At 44.1% G+C, this 18,909-nt stretch overlaps 1 protein-coding gene across 3 annotated transcripts in view; it reads right to left on the bottom strand.

The window, feature by feature from the left end:
* Nucleotides 1-5,361: 5,361 nt before the first annotated feature.
* SMARCA4 (SWI/SNF related BAF chromatin remodeling complex subunit ATPase 4) overlaps nt 5,362-18,909 on the bottom strand; it is a 105,185-nt gene continuing 91,637 nt past the window's right edge. For all 3 annotated transcript variants that reach the window (XM_073622611.1, XM_073622615.1, XM_073622614.1), the window contains exons 30-34: nt 14,713-14,821; nt 14,527-14,628; nt 12,074-12,206; nt 10,882-11,021; nt 5,362-5,957 (exon numbers count right to left, since the gene is read on the bottom strand). In XM_073622611.1, the coding sequence (XP_073478712.1) occupies nt 5,925-5,957; nt 10,882-11,021; nt 12,074-12,206; nt 14,527-14,628; nt 14,713-14,821 (517 nt within the window). In that variant the 3' untranslated portion in view covers nt 5,362-5,924. The remainder of the gene's footprint in view (nt 5,958-10,881; nt 11,022-12,073; nt 12,207-14,526; nt 14,629-14,712; nt 14,822-18,909) is intronic.

Raw genomic sequence — 18,909 nt, 5'->3', positions numbered from 1 at the left:
GCACTGGGGAGCTACAATTCATTGAGGGAACCATGAATGCCAGAATGTACTGTGACATACTGAAGCAGAGCATGATCCCCTCCCTTCAGAGACTGGGCAGTATTCCAACATGATAATGACCCCAAACTAAGGTGACCAGATTTTTAAAATAAAATCCGGGGACTTTTTTTTTTTTTTTTTTATTGGTAAATGGCAAACTATTTTATAAGCATATTTTCCTCAAACGATATATGCAGTGTATGGGGTATGAGTTTATGGAATGATTGTATGATATATACATTATTTCTCACATTTTGTTCATTCGGGATGTAAACATCCCTTGTAATAGAAAAAAAAGCATGACAGGACCTCATAAATATGAGATATGGGATCAAAAAGACCTCAGATCTCATATTTACAATAAAAAAAAAAAAAAGTCCCTTTAAGAGCATTGGGCGGAAGTGCCGTTTTGATGTCGCTTCCACCCTGCAATGATATGGAGATGGGTGGGGGTCATCTTCCCCTCACTCGTCTCCATGTCAGGCTAGGGAGAGGATCCCATTGCCTCCGCCGCTACAGACTGCTCCGGTAAGCGGCGGCGGGGGGGCACCAGAGAGCGGCGGGGGGGGGGCCACCAGGGAGCGGCAGGGGGGCACCGGGGCCCTCTCCCTCCTCCGATAAAAGTGATCTTGCGGTGAATCCGCAGCAGAGACCACCTTTATCTTGAAGCGGACCGGCCCCTGCAGAAGAGGATACTGGGGTTATGGTAGTTAGCTGCTCTTCAAAGTAGCGACGTAAAACAACGGCGGGTTGTTCGTAGGTGTTTAAACATCAAGGGGTGTGGCCTTGACAGGAAGGGGTGGGTCCTATATATAAATTAGGGGGTACACGAGTTTAGTCAGGCCTAGGGCAGCACAAAACCTAAATACACTACTGATTGCATGCATCCCTGTGCCAGCTTCCCATTCATTTCTATTGGGACCCGCAGCCACACCTACCTGCACATTAGAATAGGGCACAGCAGTTGTGCCCATGCAGCCGTGTGTCCCAACAGAAATTATTACGATGCTGGCAGGGGAATGCACACAACACTGTGTATCCCCATACTGGTAAAAGACGACTCTGCACAGGAGATACATATCTGCAGCGCCATGTGTGAATGGGCCCTAAATGAGGCCTAACAATGCATTTCACTGTCCTAAGATCATGATCATCACACAGTACATGTGCTGGGGTTCAATGCACTTGTACTAGGTTAAGTAAACCGGTTCCCGGCCGGCTGCCACAGTTGTACTGCGGCAGAATGGCTCCCCTTGGCGAGCCGCCGTAACTGTACGTCGGCCCTTTAAGCCGCTGTAGGAGGCGCGCACCGGCAGCGAGTGCCCGGCGGGCGCGATGACACCCACGTTCGCGCGTGACAGAGTGAGGGGAGAGGAGACAGATTGTGTGTTCCTACTAAGTAGGAACACCGATCTCTCTGCTCCCCTAGTCAGTCCCATCCCCCCCCAGTTAGAACACACCTACGGAACACAGTTAACCCCTTTATCGCCCCCTAGTGTTAACCCCTTCCCTGCCAGTGACATTTATACAGTAATCAGTGCATTTTTATAGCACTGATCGCTGTATAATTGTCAGTGGTCCCAAAAATGTGTCAAAAGTGTCCAATTTGTCCACCATAATATCGCAGTCCCGATAAAAAAAAAAAAAAGCAGATCTCCGCCATTACTAGTAAAATTTAAAAAAAAAAAAAAAAAAAAGGGATAAAAATGCCATAAATCTAACCCCTATTTTGCAGACGCTATAACTTTTGCACAAACCAATCGATATACGCTTATTGTGATTTTTTTTTTTTTAACCAAAAATATATAGAAGAATAAATATTGGCCTAAACTGAGGAAAAAATGTTTTTTGTTTTTTTTTTAAATTGGGATTTTTTTATTATAGTAAAAAGTAAAAGATAGTGTTTTTTTCAAAATTGTCGCTCTTTTGTTTATAGCGCAAAAAATAAAAACTGCAGAGGTGATCAAATACCAAAGGAAAGCTCTATTTGTGGGAAAAAAAGGACATCAATTTTGTTTGGGTACAGCGTCGCACGACCGCGCAATTGTCAGTTAAAGCGGTGCAGTGCCGTATCGCAAAAATTGGCCTAGTCATTGAGCAGCCAAATCTTCCGGGGCTGAAGTGGTTAACATGATGATGATCAAATTTAGCTGCTGTGTCAATCATGGGCAACAGAGGCATGGCATAGGTGAAGAGGGCGTGTTTTTAGTGACAGTAACTTATTTAGGCAAAATTAACTGCAGACTTGTTGGTGCACTCCCCACTTTCCTCACACATCCTCTGTGCTTTGATGGCGTTTGGCTGCTGCCGATTTCCCCTCAGTCTGAGCCTGCCCTCTCCTCAGCACTTTACTTGCTGAAGGAGGCAGGCAGTGAAGAAGATGCTGACAGCCACTGTGCCCTGTGACAGATATCAGTCCGCCAGGGCTGGACCTTTTTTTTTTTTTCTGAAAAATGCGACGCCGAGTGGCATTATTCCACCTGACCGCGGAACTTAGGAAAAAAAAATCCCTCAATTTTACAGCCTCTGGAGCCACTCTGAGCTGAGTGAACTGACTGAGCCCAGGATATATTGTTAGACCACCTGGGAGCAGCAGGGAACTCAGAGAACAGGGAGAAGCATAAATAAAGTGCCTGCACTTAGGATACTTGGGGAAACCTACAGCTGCCGGCCAGGCCCCTCTGTTAAAAATGATGGGGCTCAGACCCCCTACAGGAGGCCCGGTGGTACCCCCCTATCGGGAGCCTGATTTCCAGGTTGGACCGCCTTGTGCCTTCATAACTGCCTTACATTCAACAAGGTGTTGGAAACATTTAATCAGAGATTTTGGTCAATATTGACATGATAGCATCATGCAGTTCCTGCAGATTTGTCGGCTGCACAGCCATGATGCGAATCTCCGAGAGACCATTGGAGTACAGTGACCTCATTGTCCAGTGGTGAGATGATTTGTGACATGGTGCATTAACCTGCTGGAAGGAGCCATCAGAAGATGAGTACACTGTAGTCCTAAAGGGATGGACATGGTCAGTAACAATACTCAGGTAGGCCGTGGTGTTTAAAGGATTCTAAATTGCTATTAAGGGGTCCAAAGTGTGCCAAGAAAATATCCTCCACACCATTACACCACCAGCCTGAACCGTGGATACAAGCCAGGATGGATCCATGCTTTCATTTTGTTTACACCAAATTCTGACCCTACCATCTGAATGTTGCACTTGAAATCTAGATTGATCAGACCAGGCAACGTTTTTCCAATCTATTGTCCAATTTTAGTGAGGCTGTGCAAATTGTAGCCTCAGTTTCTTCTTCTTAGCTGACAGGAGTGGCACCCGGTGTGATCTTCTGCTGCTGTAGCCCATCTGCTTCACGGTTCGATGTGGTGTGCATACAGAGATGGTATTCTGCATACCTTGGGTGTAACAAGAGGTTATTTGAGTTACTGTTTCCTTTCTATCATCTCAAACCAATCTGCCCATTCTCCTCGGACATCAACAAGGTATTTTCCTCCACACAACTGCCGCTCACTGGATATTTTCTCTTTTTCGGACCATTCTCTGTAAACCCGAGACATGGTTGTGTGTGAAAATTCCAGTAGATCAGCAGTTTTTGAAATACTCAGACCAGCCTGTCTAGCACCAACAACCATGCCACGTTCAAAGTCACTTAAATCTCCTTTCTGATACTCGGTTTGAACTTCAGCAAACTGTCTTCATGCCTAAATGCATGGAGCTGCTGCCATGTGATTGGCTGATTAGCAATTTGGGTTACCAATCAATTCAACAGGTGTAACTAATAAAGTGATCAGTTTTTTTTTTTTGTTTTTTTAAAAACGAGACTTTACAATCACTTAAAATTTTGATAATTATGGCTTACAGCTAGTGAAAACCCAAAATTCAGTATCTCTGAATTATCTTTGATTACATAGGCCCAATAAAAAAAAAAAAAAAAAAAAAAAAAAAAAAAAAAGGATGTTCAATACAGAAATGTTGGCTTACCGAAAAGTATGTCCATGTACAGTATAGTATGCACTCAATACTTGGTCGGGGCTCCTTTTACATGAATTACTGCATCAATGCGACGTGGCATGGAGGTGATCAGCCTGTGGCACTGCTGAAGCCCAGGTTGCTTTGATAGCGGCCTTCAGCTCATCTGCATTGTTGGGTCTGGTGTCTCTCATTTTCCTCTTGACAATACCCCACAGATTCTCTATGGGGTTTAGGACAGGTGTGTTTGCTGGCCAATCAAGCACAGGGATACCATGATCATTAAACCAGGTATTGGTAGTTTTGGCAGTGTTGGCAGGTGCCAAGACCTGCTGGAAAACGATATCAGAATCTCCATAAAGCTGGTCAGCAGAGGGAAGCATGAAGTGCTCTACAATTTCCTGCTAGAAGGCTGCGTTGACTTTGGACTTGATAAAATGCAGTGGACCAACACCAGCAGATGACATGGCTCCCCAAATCATCACTGTGGAAACTTCACACTGGACCTCATGCAACTTGGATTCTGCGCCTCTCCACTCTTCCTCAAGACTCTGGGACCTTCCAAATGCAGAATTTACTTTAATCTGAAAAGAGGACTTTGGACCACTGAGCAACAGTCCAGATGCTTCTGACGTTGTCTCTAGTACACTTGTGGCTTGACACAAGGAATGCAACAGTTGTAGCCCATGTCCTGGATAGGTCTGTGTGTGGTGGCTCTTGAAGCACTGACACCAGCCGTAGTCCACTCCTTGTAAATTTCCCCCAAATTTTGCGGTTATCCCTGTTGCTTGTGCACCCTTTTCTTCCACCTAACTTTCCATTAATATGATTGGATACAGCACTCTGCGAACAGCCAGCTTCTTTAGCAATGACCTTTTGTGACTTACCCTCCTTTTGGAGGGTGTCAATGACTGTCTTCTGGACAACGGTCAAGTCAGCAGTCTTCCCCGTGATTGTGTACCCTACTGAACCAGACCGAGAGACCATTTAAAAGCTCAGGAAACCTTTACAGGTATTTTGAGTTAATTCGCTGATTAGAGTGTGAGTCAACTGGCAGGAAGCACGTGGAGGTGTTATTCATGCCATATAGTGGTAGTAGTAGTAGTCCCTGTAACTAGAGAATTTCCCATCACTGAGACAAACCGTAAACCAGTGGACAACACAGTTTAGTTCTAGTCCCCCCCAAATTCTCTCAATTGCAAAGCTTAAATCCAAATTAAGACAGACCGATTCATCTCTCCCCTCATTTTGAGGACTTCACAATTTTATTTAGTTTTTTTCTCCCAAAACATAAAAAAAAAGAAAAAGAAATGTATATAAAAAGATACACATCTGGTCGAGGTATTTCATTTTGTTTTAATTTATAACTGTTTGAAATCCAGTGACACTGACACACGTACATACAGCTACCACGGCCAGCCCACTCCCCGTGCAGCGAGAGGGGGCATGGCTTATTTTTGACCTGTCTTTTGTAAAATACAGTACTAATAAGTGGATTGCTACTAGCATGCATCCACGGCTGACACTACAGTGATTTCCATACTGTAACTCAAACAGTACAGCCATAAAAAGAAAAAAAATATATTTATATATAATCAAAAGTCATAATCCTTTGAACCTATCCTGAGAGGCCTAGTGGTGCGGCCAGATAGTTAATGCTTTTTTTTTTTTTTTTTTTTCAAAGATGCTACAGGCGGTACGTCCCTAGAACTCCTCAGTTATATAAATATGGAAGAATTTTATTTTGTACAGTTCACTACATTTCTGGCTACCCGTTAGCGTCCTACGGAAAGAGAAGGGCATAATGCTGGGAGGGAAGGAGGGTTGTGGAATAGGCGTTCCGGTGGCACGCAGTGGAATGAGTCGGTGTGGTCATGGGAATGTTCCGGTAGGTGGGCGTCAGTCCTCTTCAGTGCCGCTTCCTGAGCGTTCCTATGGAGAGTAGAACAAGTACATTAGAACTTCAGGCAAACGTAAGAAAGCAAAATTACAAAACTAAAAATTAGGAATCCAAGGGGATAATGACCTTTCAAGTGAGCATAACATTAAGAGAAAATTACCCTTAGGGGCTCTTTCTCTGTTTTCCCTCTTTATTGCCCCCCTTCTCTTTTCTTCTGTTCTTTTTAGCAAAGATGTGACTCCTTTATAACCATTCCGCTCAACTCATTAATTTATTTTTTCTGTAGAAATGTCTACCCTATTGCAAACTCTTATGAATAGATCCTATCTATAGTATTTACTTTGTTAAATAGCTACTATAATCAAATTAGTTTACTTCTTAAAAGGTTTGGTATAACTAAATTCCTATGATGTATACTTTTAACCACTTGCCTACTGGGCACCTTTAGTCCAATTTTCAGCGTTATTCGCACTTTGAATGACAATTGCAGTCATGCAACACTGTGCCCAAATGAAAGAATTCTTTTCCACACAATTAGAGCTTTCTTTTGGTGGTATTTAATCACCTTTGATTTTCTTTTTTTTTTGGCTAAACAAATAAAGACCAACATTTAAAAAAAAAAAAGAAAACCTTTTAAATTTAGCAACAGGTAATTTTTCTCCTTCACCGATGTGCGCTAAAGGGCACTGATAGGCTGCAATGATGGAGAGGCACTGGTGGGCAGAGATTGGCAGCACTGGTGGGACTGCATTGATAATCAGGACACTGATAGTTGGTGCCCCGATTATCAGTGTAGATGTCTCTTTTACACAAGTCGGTTATCGGCTCTCTTCTCCTGATGCTGTCAGCATGAGGAAAGGAGTGCCTATAACCAGCTTCTGTTTACATCTGTGATCAGCTGATCACGCGGTGAAGAGCTGCTGATTGGCCCTTTACCTCAATCTGCGATCAGCAGTGTCCAGTGTTTACCTAGAGAAAACTGTAGGGGAGATTTACTAAAACTGGAACACTGAAAATCTGGGGCAGCTGTGCATGGTAGCTAATCAGCTTCTAACTTCAACTTGTTCAATTAAGCTTTGGCAATAAAACCTGGAAGTTGATTGGTTTCTATGCAGAGCCGCACCAGATTTTGCACTCTCCAGTTTTAGTAAATCTTCCCCTGTATCTAGCAGCATAGTATAATTTTCTCATTACAGGCAGTCCCCGAGTTATGAACACAATAGGGACTGTAGGTTTGTTCTTAAGTGGAATGTGTGCAAGTCGGACTAGTGCATTTTTTAAACTTGAAACAGTTTCTTTTATTGAACAAAAAGAAAATATACATATATAAAACATGCATAGCAAATGTCGAATATGTTAGACAATATTATAGGCAAATATCATACATAGACATCCCGTGATTTTTAAGCGATGTCAGGCTTTACAATTTTCAAGGTACATTATATTCTTATAGTCTCTCCTCCCAATTTCTCCACATAGCGTTAGTAGGGACATTGGCGGTCCGAAGGTTTATAGTGTAGTAACTCCCCATTAGGTGCAGGTTTCAGGGGTCTGTAGCCACCTATCCCAGATCTTATTGTATTTTGAAGGGCATCCGCGATGAGAGTATATGAGTTTTTTATAGGGTAGATTGTTATTCACTTCTGCTATCCAGTTAGCAAGCTCTGGTGGATAGGGTCTCATCCATAGCCTAGCTATGACTTTTCTCGCAGAAAAGAGGGTTTAATTCAAGAAGATTTTAGTGAATTTATTCATATCTGGTTCTGGGAAAATACCCAGAAGGCACGGCTTGGGGTGCAGAGTCAGGGGGGGACCCATGGTGTCTATAGAAACTGCACTATTTGTGTCCAGAATCCCTGAACTCTTGGGCAGTTCCAGAATAGGTGATAGAATGTACCCATTTCTTGGTTGCACATTGGGAAATTAGTGGATTGATCATACTTATACTTAGAGATTCTTAGTGGTGTGAGATATGGCATTACCTTGTCTGACTGAATCTGCATCAAACCACCCTCCAGTAAGTTGGTCCAAAGCTGCAGAGAAAGCTAAATCACTTGAAGTTTCAGTATGTTGATGAAAATAGGAGAATCCTCTAAAGACCAAGTACTATGCACAGACAGGGTGTCTGGGACCTTTCCTCTCCTCACCATGAGAATTCTCCAAAAGATGGAAAGAAAGGACTTCCCTGCCTTCAGAGACAGATTCTTGAGCCACCAGGCCAGAGACAAAGTTCTTGGTGATAGACAAAGCAGTCTGTCTAGAGACAGGGTTGACAACAGAATGTTGTGTTATGGAGGGAAACTGGGCAAACGGGACTGCTTTGATCTAGGACTACCCTCAGACTGCCAAAGCCAAGAGACCACGAGAATGCATAAGGGCTAGTACAGGAACTTGTAAATAGTGCAGACAAAAGGCCGAAGGGCAGGGCCACCAAATAATTATACAGGCACCCCACGGAAAAGCGTAGTAATCACTGACAGGTTGTAAAGAAGGGGAAGTATACAGCAAGTATGCATCTTTAAACGGTCTTCCTGGTGAAGGGAAGTGATGACAGATTTGATAGATTCTATGCTGAATTTTTTAACTCAAATGAAGACATTCAGAGCTTTGATATCCAGCACGGGGCTTGAGAATGGTGAACTGGTTGGAGTAAATCCCCTGGAACCAGTCTGCCACAGGAACTAAAAAAAATATAAAAATGATTCAGAAGACCTGAGAGAGCTCAATGGAAATCTAATAATCTGTGGGGCTGACACAGGAAAGCTTGAGGTGAGAAACAGAAGGGGGTAGGGGGCAAAACTCCAGTGTGTAGCTGTAGGATCCCACCTCCTGCACCTAAGAATCTGAGATGCAAGCAGCCCAAGCATCCACAAAAGGTTAACAGGTGCTTCCTCAATCGCCCTCTTAAAAGATGGGTTACACCTTCATCTGGAGGAAGACTTGGTTGAGAAATTGACAGCATCCAATAAAAATGTACTTAGTTGAAAAGGTATTTAAACAGCTAAAACATTCTGCATTAGAGTGATAGTGATAGGCTGTGGGAGAGCAGTAATCTTTCACCCCCTGACACAAGCCAAAAACAAAATGCAACTAAAACAGTGGGGAAAAAAAAATCTTTCATAAGGGCTCATGCACACTGCAGCAAAAAAAAAAAAACAAACGTATTTGTGCAGCGGTCTTAAAAGTGCAATTTTTTGGGAAAAAATTAAATTTTTTGAATTAAAAAAAAAGAAGACAACAGTAAAGTTAGCCCAAATTACTTTTTAATTTTGTGAAAGACATCTTCACAGGCAACGTTTAAAAATTTCTACAGGTTACCAGCTTTGAGTTACAGAGGAGGTCTACTGCTGGAATTATTGCTCTCGCTCGAACAATCGCAGCAATACCTCACATGTGCTGTGGTTTGAACACTGTTTTCATATGCGGGCATGACTTTTGTATGCGTTCGCTTCTGCACGCGGGCTCGACGGGACGCTTTAAAATTTATTTTATTTTGACACGGTCCTTTTAAAAAACATTTTTTGGGTCACTTTTATTCCTTTTACAAGGAATGTAAACATCCCTTGTAATACAAAAAAAAAAGCATGACAGGACCTCTTAAATGTGAGATCTGGGGTCAAAAAGACCTCAGATCTCATATTTACACTAAAATGCAATAAAAAACTAATTTCCCCTTTAAGACCATTGAGCGGAAGTAAGCTTGGACGTCGCTTCCACCATCCAATGGTGTGGAGCCGAGCGGGGGACCATCTTTCCCTCACTTGGCATCCAGCCTGTAAGGGAAGAGGACCTGATCGTCTCCACCGCTACCAGCGGCTCCAGTAAGCAGCGGAGACGACCAGAGCACGGCGGGCGGGGTGGAGGGGGCCCACTCCCGCCCCCGATAAAAGCAATCTCGCAGCAAAACTGCTGCAGAGACCACTTTTATCTGAAAGCAGACCACCCGTTTTTGGGCACTTAGGCGTCTTTTCTACTTGAAAGCTCCTCTCAAAAAATGCGAGTAGCCATAGTGCGCAAGGACACATTGGCCAACAGAGGAGAGTAAAAAATTAGAGCTCAAAAAAAGCTTGAAAGCCTGTAGGAGCCGATTCTTTCAGCATCTTTGAGGTGCAGTGTGCATGAGCCCATAGAATGTCTGCAGCGTTGCAATATTTTATGATAGATTTAGATCCTTACATAAAGTAAACAGGCTCTCCAAGGGAGAATGTCTAATAGGAGTATCGATGTGAGGTCTTATATAAATATAGATAGTAGTAGATAGATGCTGGACCTCATGGCAAAGAAGAGTACCAAAATCAGACGCCAAAGAGAACAGGAAAGTGAAACAAAGTCGACATTTAAGTAGCATTAAAGTGGAAGTAAATCCTTGTATCTACAGGTAAGCGTATAAGAAGGCTTACCTGTAGGTACAGTGAACATATCTCCTAACCCTGCATGGTTTAGGAGATATTCACTCTGCAGTCAATAACATGACCGGCGCATACCCATGCCGTCCCTTCCGCGGTCCGTGACTTCCGGATGCAGGAGCAGGAGTGCCGTCATCGCTGCGTGGCCAATCAGATGACCAGATGATGCGGAGCCGGAAGGAAGACCAGGTGAAGATGGAAGTGCCTGTCAGCTGTGACAGTGCGGTGCTGGAGGGCTTCGTTTTAAGGTAAGTCTCACATGTGTGATGTTGCGATGCATACTAGCACAGTATGCCTTTACATGCATGGTTTAAAAAAATATTTTTTTTTACACGTACAGATGGGAAGCTGCAAGTGCATAAGCTGGTGGCTTAAACGCAAGCATGCAGAAAGAACTCTCCAAACACAGATTGGAGGTATTTAGACTCAGAGTATAACAATAAGCTTTTAAACCACTAGCCCAATTCTAAACGGAAGTGCCCCCTAGTGGTTATAAATGGTACTGGAGAGAAATGGATCCAGGTCTCATTATCCAAAACACTCATCTCACCTCCTCCTGCTCCTCCTCTGTGTCGTCGTCACTGATCACAGGCTTGGCCCTGCAACCCCTGCTGGTGCGCCTGCGCCCCTTCATTCGTTCCTGCATTTTCTCCTTACGACCCAGCTTAATCTTCACTTTAACAGAGCGAGCTGCAAGACAGATTGAAAAGAGGACGCTTCATATGAGAACAGAAACCAGGATGGTCTGGAGTTGGAAAACATCTATATGAGAGAAACGGATGAAGATTTGCACTAATCCAGTAATTCTATAAAATATGTTTTAGTGGTTGTAAACCCGGGTAAAAAAAAACAAAAAAACCCCTGCAAGAAAGGCATAATGAGCTAGTATGCATAGCATACTAGCTCATTATGAGTTACTTACCCGAGAACGAAGCCCCCGCAGCCGTCCTCTTCTCCCCCTCTGGCCGGCGACATCTCTCCCGGGGGTTACTTCTAGGTATCGCGGCTCTGGCGCTGTGATTGGCCGGAGCCACGATGACATCACTCCCACGCATGCGCGCGGGAGCCGCTGGGAACAGCACAGTGCAACTGGAGCAACGGCACATACGTGCCACTGCTTCAGTTGGCTTAAGTGCGCATGTGCCAATGACATCGACATGCAAATACAGGGATATCTCCTAGACCATGCAGGTTTATCCAGTGCAGCTACAGGTAAGCCTAATTATAGGCTTGCCTGTAGTTTAAAGTGGTTGTAAAGGGTTTACAACCACTTTAAAGTAAAAAAGTGTTTTGCCTACAGTTATAAGATTTGGACAGAGTGTAGAGGGATTAGAAACCCTGTCAATTTTTATTACTGTCTGTGTCCCCATTACAGAGATTCACCCTCTCCATTTTTCCTGTTTACCATTATCATTGAAAGTGAAAGTAAAAGAAAATCCCAAATTTTGGGTTGTCCCCAGAAAAGAAAGAGGGGAAATCTTCCTATGCGAACACTAGTTCTGGTGACCCCCAAGGGATTTCCTCTCACTTCCCGTTTGGCTATGGGACAGGAAGCAAAGGGAAATCCCCGCAATGGGACACGATGGTGAAAAAAGAAAATCTCACAGGGGTTATAACCCTCCCTTACTCTATCCAAAATGAAAAAGAAAGTGTTGCCTATAGGTCTACAAAACAATGCAGCAGAATGGAGTTATTGGCAAATGTTTAACTGCAAATCCCAAATACATTTACTGCATTCTTACACTCAGATTCTGAGCCTTCTTCCTCTAATTCCTCCTCCTCTTCACTTTCTTCCCCTTCACTATCCTCCTCCTTCTCGATCTTCTGCCTCACACTGGTGAAGACCGACTGCAGCACAATGGAGTCTTCATATATCTAAAGAACAGAGAAAAAAAGTTAATATGAATTAACAAAGGCGTGCTAAACAATATTACAAGAAACGAATATGAAAGCATCAGTAAGATGGTGGTAGACGGACATCAGAAAGACAATGTTAGAATACATAACACAAAGAGCTAAACCAGACTATGTATAAAGAGGTACATGTGCTGCTAAATTAGCCTACACATTTGAGAATATGGGAGGTGGACACTGTACTGCGTTCCCCAGGTAATGTTTTGGGCTTACGCTAGAAGTGTCACACAACACTAGCCTACTGTCAAGTCCATACGGTTTACGTATTACAAACAGGGGGAACATTACGGGGCTAGGCTGTGGTAGAGATAGATGTGACAGGCACATTAACATTCAGCCTCTAAAGGGCCGAATACATTTTGCGCTGTCTATAATTAAAGCTTCCATGCTTTACTATGGACATATGCAATGGAAAGATAACCGTGCTCATCACCCTTTCCAAATATCCAAAACCTTTCTAGCAGGTGGCTGCGTCTTCCTTTCTGCCCTTTTTTTTTTGTACCATATTGTTGGATCCAAAATAATCAGACATTGGTAAAAGTGTGTATGTACCAAGCTATTCAGCTCATCACACCATTTTCTTCCCAGCATCTACATTGTACATGTCAGGCTCCTTCTGGCACCTATACAGCCGTGGCCAAAAGTTTTGAGAATGACACAATTTACATTTTTAAAGTCTGCTGCCTCCGTTTTTATGACAGCAATTTGCATATACTCCAGAATGTTATGAAGAGTGATCAGATGAATTGCAATTAATTGCAAAGTCCCTCTTTGCCATGAAAATTAACTTAATCCCCCAAAAAAAAACATTTCCACTGCATTTCAGCCCTGCCACAAAAGGACCAGCTGACATGTCAGTGATACTCTCGTTAAGTTAAGTCCTCGTCATTCAGTGTTGACGAGGACAAATCTGGAAATCACTCTAATACTGATGGAGTTAGAATAACAGACTGGAAGCTTTAAAAGGAGGGTGATGCTTGAAATCATTGTTCTTCCTCCGTTAACCATGGTTACCTGCAAGGAAACACGAACAGTCATCATTGCTTTGCACAAAAAGGGACACACAGGCAAGGATATTGCTGCTACTACTAAGATTGCACCTAAGCCAACCATTTATCGGATCATCAAGAACTTCAAGGAGAGAGATTCAATTGTTGTGAACAAGGCTTCAGGGCGGCCAAGAAAGTCCAGCAAGCGCCAGGACTTCTCCTACAGTTGATTCAGCTGCGGGATTGGGACACCACCAGGAAGAGCTTGCTCAGGAATGGCAGCAGGCAGGTGTGAGTACATCTCCACGCATGGTGAGGAGAAGACTTTTGGAGGATGGCCTGGTGTCAGGAAGGGCAGCAAAGAAGCCACTTCTCTCCAGGAAAAACATCAGGGACAGAATGATATTCTGCAAAAGGTACAGGGATTGGACTGCTGAGGACTGGGGTAAAGTCATTTTCTCTGATGAATTCCTTTTCTGATTGGGGCATCCAGGAAAAAAAAAACCTTGTCCGGAGAAGAAAAGGTGAGAACTACCATCAGTCCTGTGTGATGACAACAGTAAAGCACATCCTGAGACCATTCATGTGTGGGGTTGCTTCTCAGCAAAGGGAGTGGGCTCATCACAATTTTGCCTAAGAACACAACCATGAATAAAGAATGATACAAAAACATCCTCCGAGAGCAACTTCTCCCAACCATCTGAAGACAGTTTGGTGAGGAACAATGCTTTTTCCAATATGATGGAGCACCTTGCCATAAGGCAAACGTGATAACCGTGTCTTGTTTGAGGAACAAAACATCAAAATGTTGGGTCCATGGCCAGGAACCTCCCCAGACCTTAATCCCATTGAGAACTTGTGGTCAATCCTCAAGAGGCAGGTGAAAAAAAACAAAAAAAACAAACAAAAAAAAAAAAAAAAAACACAAATTCTGACAAACTCCAAGCATTGATTATGCAAGAATGGGCTGCCATCAGTCAGGATGTGGCACAGAAGTTGATTGGCAGCATGCCAGGGTGAACTTCAGAGGTCTTGAAAAAGAAGGGTCAACACTGCAAATATTGACTCTTTGCATAAACTTAATGTCAATAAAAGTCTTTGAGACTTTTGAAATGCTTGTAATTATACTTCAGTATACCATAGTAACATCTGACAAAAAGGATCTAAAAATACTGAAGCAGCAGACTTTGTGAAAATTAATATTTGTGTCATTCTGAGAACATTTGGTCATGGCTGTACATACAGGGCCATATTGGCACAGCAGATCACTGGGCCGTTATACCAGAACTTACCAGAGACCCTTCAAGGTTGAAGGTCTGAGCGTTCTGACATAGCAGCATGACGTCTTTTTCCAGGTCATTCAAACTACGGTACTTGTGATTTCTGATCCTCTCCTGGAGAACAAAGTGGGTCACATTAGCCACATGAAAGTTATTTCAGAAGCCAATGACAACATCTAAAAGGCTCTTCCCATTTACCTTGATCTTCCTGAAGTCCACAGGTTTGCGGATCAGCTCGTAATACTCTGGCAGTTCTTTTCGAGAAGGGAGCTGAATGAAGACCTCGCTAAGTTGACGTCCCGTGGCGCTATTTCAGGAAAGAAAAGAGGAAACCTTTAAAAGTGTACATCAAGTAAAAAGCCAAAATCCAGCTTTCAGAATTTGAAAGCATTCTTACTGAGTGAAGTGCTTTTGAATTAACCCCTAGCATCTTGTTACAGACACCTGTTGATCCAGTTTATAGGTGCAAACATTGCTTCCATTGGTGCCAGTGGGAAGAACAGGGCCCCCGTCACAGGGTCCAGTAGGAGGAACTGGGCCCCCATCACCGGGGCCTGTGGGAGGAACAGGGCCCCCTTACCGGTGTCAATGGGAGAATTAGTTCCCTAGAGGGGGTAACCGCCCCTGTTATTATTTCTGTGATCACTATTTTATCTGTATGGTTTTTTTATCAATAAAAAACCCCTTTTTTAGCTGCACCATGCGGAAGCTTTAATTTTTCTTTTACATAACAACTGGATGAGAGCGATTATCCACTCTGGGCTATCTGTGTCATGCTGTGGCTTTGAGGATCTGGGTTTGGAATCTCTACCTTGAGGACCCATCCTGATGATCTTTGGAGGTTCGCCGGTTGAAGTCCATCCTGCCAGTTCCAGCATTCCGGATATCCCTTCTTCAGCCCGGTGGGGCTTATTGCCTTACTGACTCCATGTCGCTGACAGGGGAGTCCACCGTACCCGGTAAGAGTACCCATCTCTTCCCATTTATTGATGTTGAGCACCATTGATGTTGTATCACTTCCACAGATTTACACCATCCTTGCCAGTCCTTTTTGGACCTCAACCATCCACTTCTGCTTTCCCCTCAGTGTGTCGAAACAAGTGGACATTTAATTTACACATTTTTTTTCACCTTTTGCATTAGGACTTTATGATTTATTCATCACATTACTCACCAAAGACCACACCTATGGACTTGATTCATTGTTTTTATTCTTTAATATTTTCCTAGCGCTGCATTTTACACTCCCATTTTACTGTTTTTGTCACAACGTATGCTGCTGCTGATTTAGTTTTAGTGTAGAGCGCAGTGTTTTGTATATTTTCTTTATACATCATGGGACACAGAGTTAGGCTAATATTCATTACCTGCTGGGACAACCCAAAGCAAAAGCCTTGAGGGGAGGGAGCCACCCTGCCAAACAATAGCCATTAGACCTTATACGGCAGCCTGCAGTACATTGCTGCTGAAAGCCGAATCCTCGGCCGCTCGAACATCCACTTGATAAAATTTTGTGAACGTATCCACTGGAGACCAGGTAGAAGCCTTACAAAGCTGAGCCACAGATACCTGATGGCAAAAGTCCCAGGAGGTTCCTACACCCTTGGTAGAATGAGCTCTCACCCTAATGAAAGGAGCTTTACGTTTTAGACCATAGGCCTGAATGACTAATTGACGGACCCAATTGGCAATGGAAGCTGCCTGCCCTTTCTTGGGTCCTTTTGGTAAAACAAAAAAGAAGGAGCCTGATCCTCAGATCTCCGCAGATCTATACAAATAAACCTTGACTGTCTGGACAATGTCCAAAGAATGTAGTCGTCTCTCTTCTGCCGAATGAGGCTGAGAGAAAAAAAGGCGGCAAAATAATGTCCTGATTTAAATGAAAGGCTGACACCACTTTTGGCAAAAAGGATGGAACAGGTCATAACACGACCCTGTCACGGTGAAGGATCAAGTATGGTTTCCTGCACGAAAGGACCGCCAACTCAGACACCTTTCTAGCCGAGGTGATGGCCATCAGGAAGGCTAGTTTGCGTGACAGCAAGTCTAATGGAATTTCCTTGCTAGGTTCAAATGGTTGTTTCTGTAACATAGACAGCACCAAGTTCAAGTCCCAAGGACACAAAGGTGACCTAATGTGGGGGAAGCAAGCGAGGCCTTTGGAAGACTACTGATAGGGCCGAAACTTGACCTCCGATTGTACTCAAAGCCAATCTGATTTCCACATCTGACTGTAGAAAAGAAACTCTCCCAATTACGTATTTCCAAGGATGCTATTTTTTTGGCTTCACACCAAGCATTACAAGTCTTCCAGACCTTACGACAGATCTTCCCAGTGACAGCTTTTATAGCATTCACTAGGGTAGACACCACTGGTCCCAAGATGCCAGGGTCCTTTGACACCCTGGCTTCAATAGCCATGCCGTCAAATTTAGAGACTGTAAATTGGGGTGGAATATAGGACCTTGAGACAGTAGATCGGGGCAACGTGGAAGCGTCCATGGCTCGTCTTACAATCTCCAGGAACCAGGGCCTTCTGGGCCAGGCTGGTGCCACCAGAATGACTGGAACCCCCTCTCTCTGAATCCAGCGCAACAAAAGAGGAAGGAGAGGGATCGGAGGGAAAGCATAAAACAGGGAGTACTGGCTCCATGGAACTACCAGAGCATCTGCTCCGATTGCCAGAGGATCTCTTGTTCGGGACACAAACTGCTGTAGCTTGTTGTTGAACCTGGATGTCATAGGTCGACCTCTGGCCATGCCCAATGTGGGCAAATTTCCTGGAAAACCCCTGGGTGTAGGGACCATTCCCCCGGGCAGATCTGCTGGCGGCTGAGATAATCTGCCTATCGGCAGTCCATATCCCGGGAGTAGAGAATTGAATCGGCACATGTCCCTCTGCCTAGGCTGAAGCTCCACTGTCCAGGGTCCAGGAGTGTAGGGCCAGATGTACTACCCGTAATTCCAGGACGTTGATGGGCAGCATCTGCTCTGTCCCAGACCACTTCCCCTGAGCTGTGAGCCCCTCCAGGTTCGCTCCCCAGCCTGAGAGACTGGCATCTGTAGTCAGTACTCGCCAAGTTACTGGGAAGAAGGCTTTTCCCTTTCGCAGGTTAGGCTTAAGGGTGCCCGAGGAGGTAAGGTGTAGGCTTAAGCGTGCCCGAGGAGATAAGAACATTGGATAATCCAGGGTTTGTCCTCTTCTGTTCCAAGCCAACAAGATGTCTTGTTGTAAAGGCCTGAAATGGAACTGGGCATAGGGCGCTGCCTCGAAGGAGGATACCATCCTCCCTAGAAGACTCATACAGAGCCGAATGGAGGGTTGTCTTGTGCCCCTTATCTGACGCACCTGTTCCTTCAGGGCACATCCTTGCGGGTGGCAAGAATACTCTTGCTTAGACCGTATCTAGGATCAGACCTAAATACTGTAGACTTTGAGCTGGTTTCAAAGTTGATTTTTGGTATTTATGATCCAGCCTAAGCTTTTCAAATACTACACTGTGCATGTTATGCTCTGGTTCTAGAGCCTGTAATGAGTGATCTCCGAGCAGGAGGTCATCCAGATACCTGAGCACCAGGATCCCTTGGGCCCTTAAAAGACCCAATACTGGTGCTAGGACCTTTGTGAACACCCGGGGAGCTGTTGCAAGCCCAAAGGGTAGAGCCACAAACTAGAAATGACGTTCCTCTACTGCAAATCGCAGGAACCTCTGATGAGGCTTAAAGATTGGTACGTATAAATACGCATCTTTTACATCGATGGAGGCTAGAAAGTCTCCCATCTGGAGTGAGGCTACTACAAGCGGACAGACTCCATCCGAAAGGACTGTATCAGTAGATACTTGTTCAGGGATCTTAAGTCCAAAATGGGCCTTGTGTCCTCGTTTGTTTTTTGAAGTGTAAATAGGTTTGAGTAAAACCCCGTACCCTTTTCGGATAAAGAAACCTCTGCAATCACTCCTTGATCCACTTAATGATGTAGTGCCTGAAGCAATAAGACTCTTTTTGGAGGATCTGAGGGAAGGCTGGATCTTAAAAACCTCTGAGGGGGAACCCCCCGGAAACTCCAGCTTGTAACCACGGGATATAGTGTTGAGGTGACCCACTAGTCCTGAATTATTGTTCTCCAAATGTCCGCAAAGTGCAGCAGCCTTTTTCTTGTCAACAGGGTCTTTCAAGCCCTGTGCATTATCTACCGGACAAGTTACGTTTTTGTTTAAAGAAGAGATCGCTGCATCTATGGCTGGCATGCTCCACTTCTTAAACTTTTCATCCATGGGATATAAAAAAAAAAAAAAAAAAAAAAAAGGGAAAACTTCTTAGGAGGAGCAAAAATCCTGTCAGAATGATCCCAATCAGCATACACCGCCTGTTCCAACAGAGGGTGTAAGGGGA

Source organism: Aquarana catesbeiana, linkage group LG03 (assembly GCF_042186555.1).
Source record: "Aquarana catesbeiana isolate 2022-GZ linkage group LG03, ASM4218655v1, whole genome shotgun sequence".
NCBI lineage: Eukaryota > Metazoa > Chordata > Amphibia > Anura > Ranidae > Aquarana > Aquarana catesbeiana.
The sequence above is the reverse complement of the archived record's forward strand: the minus strand, read 5'-3'. Positions and strand labels throughout refer to the sequence as shown.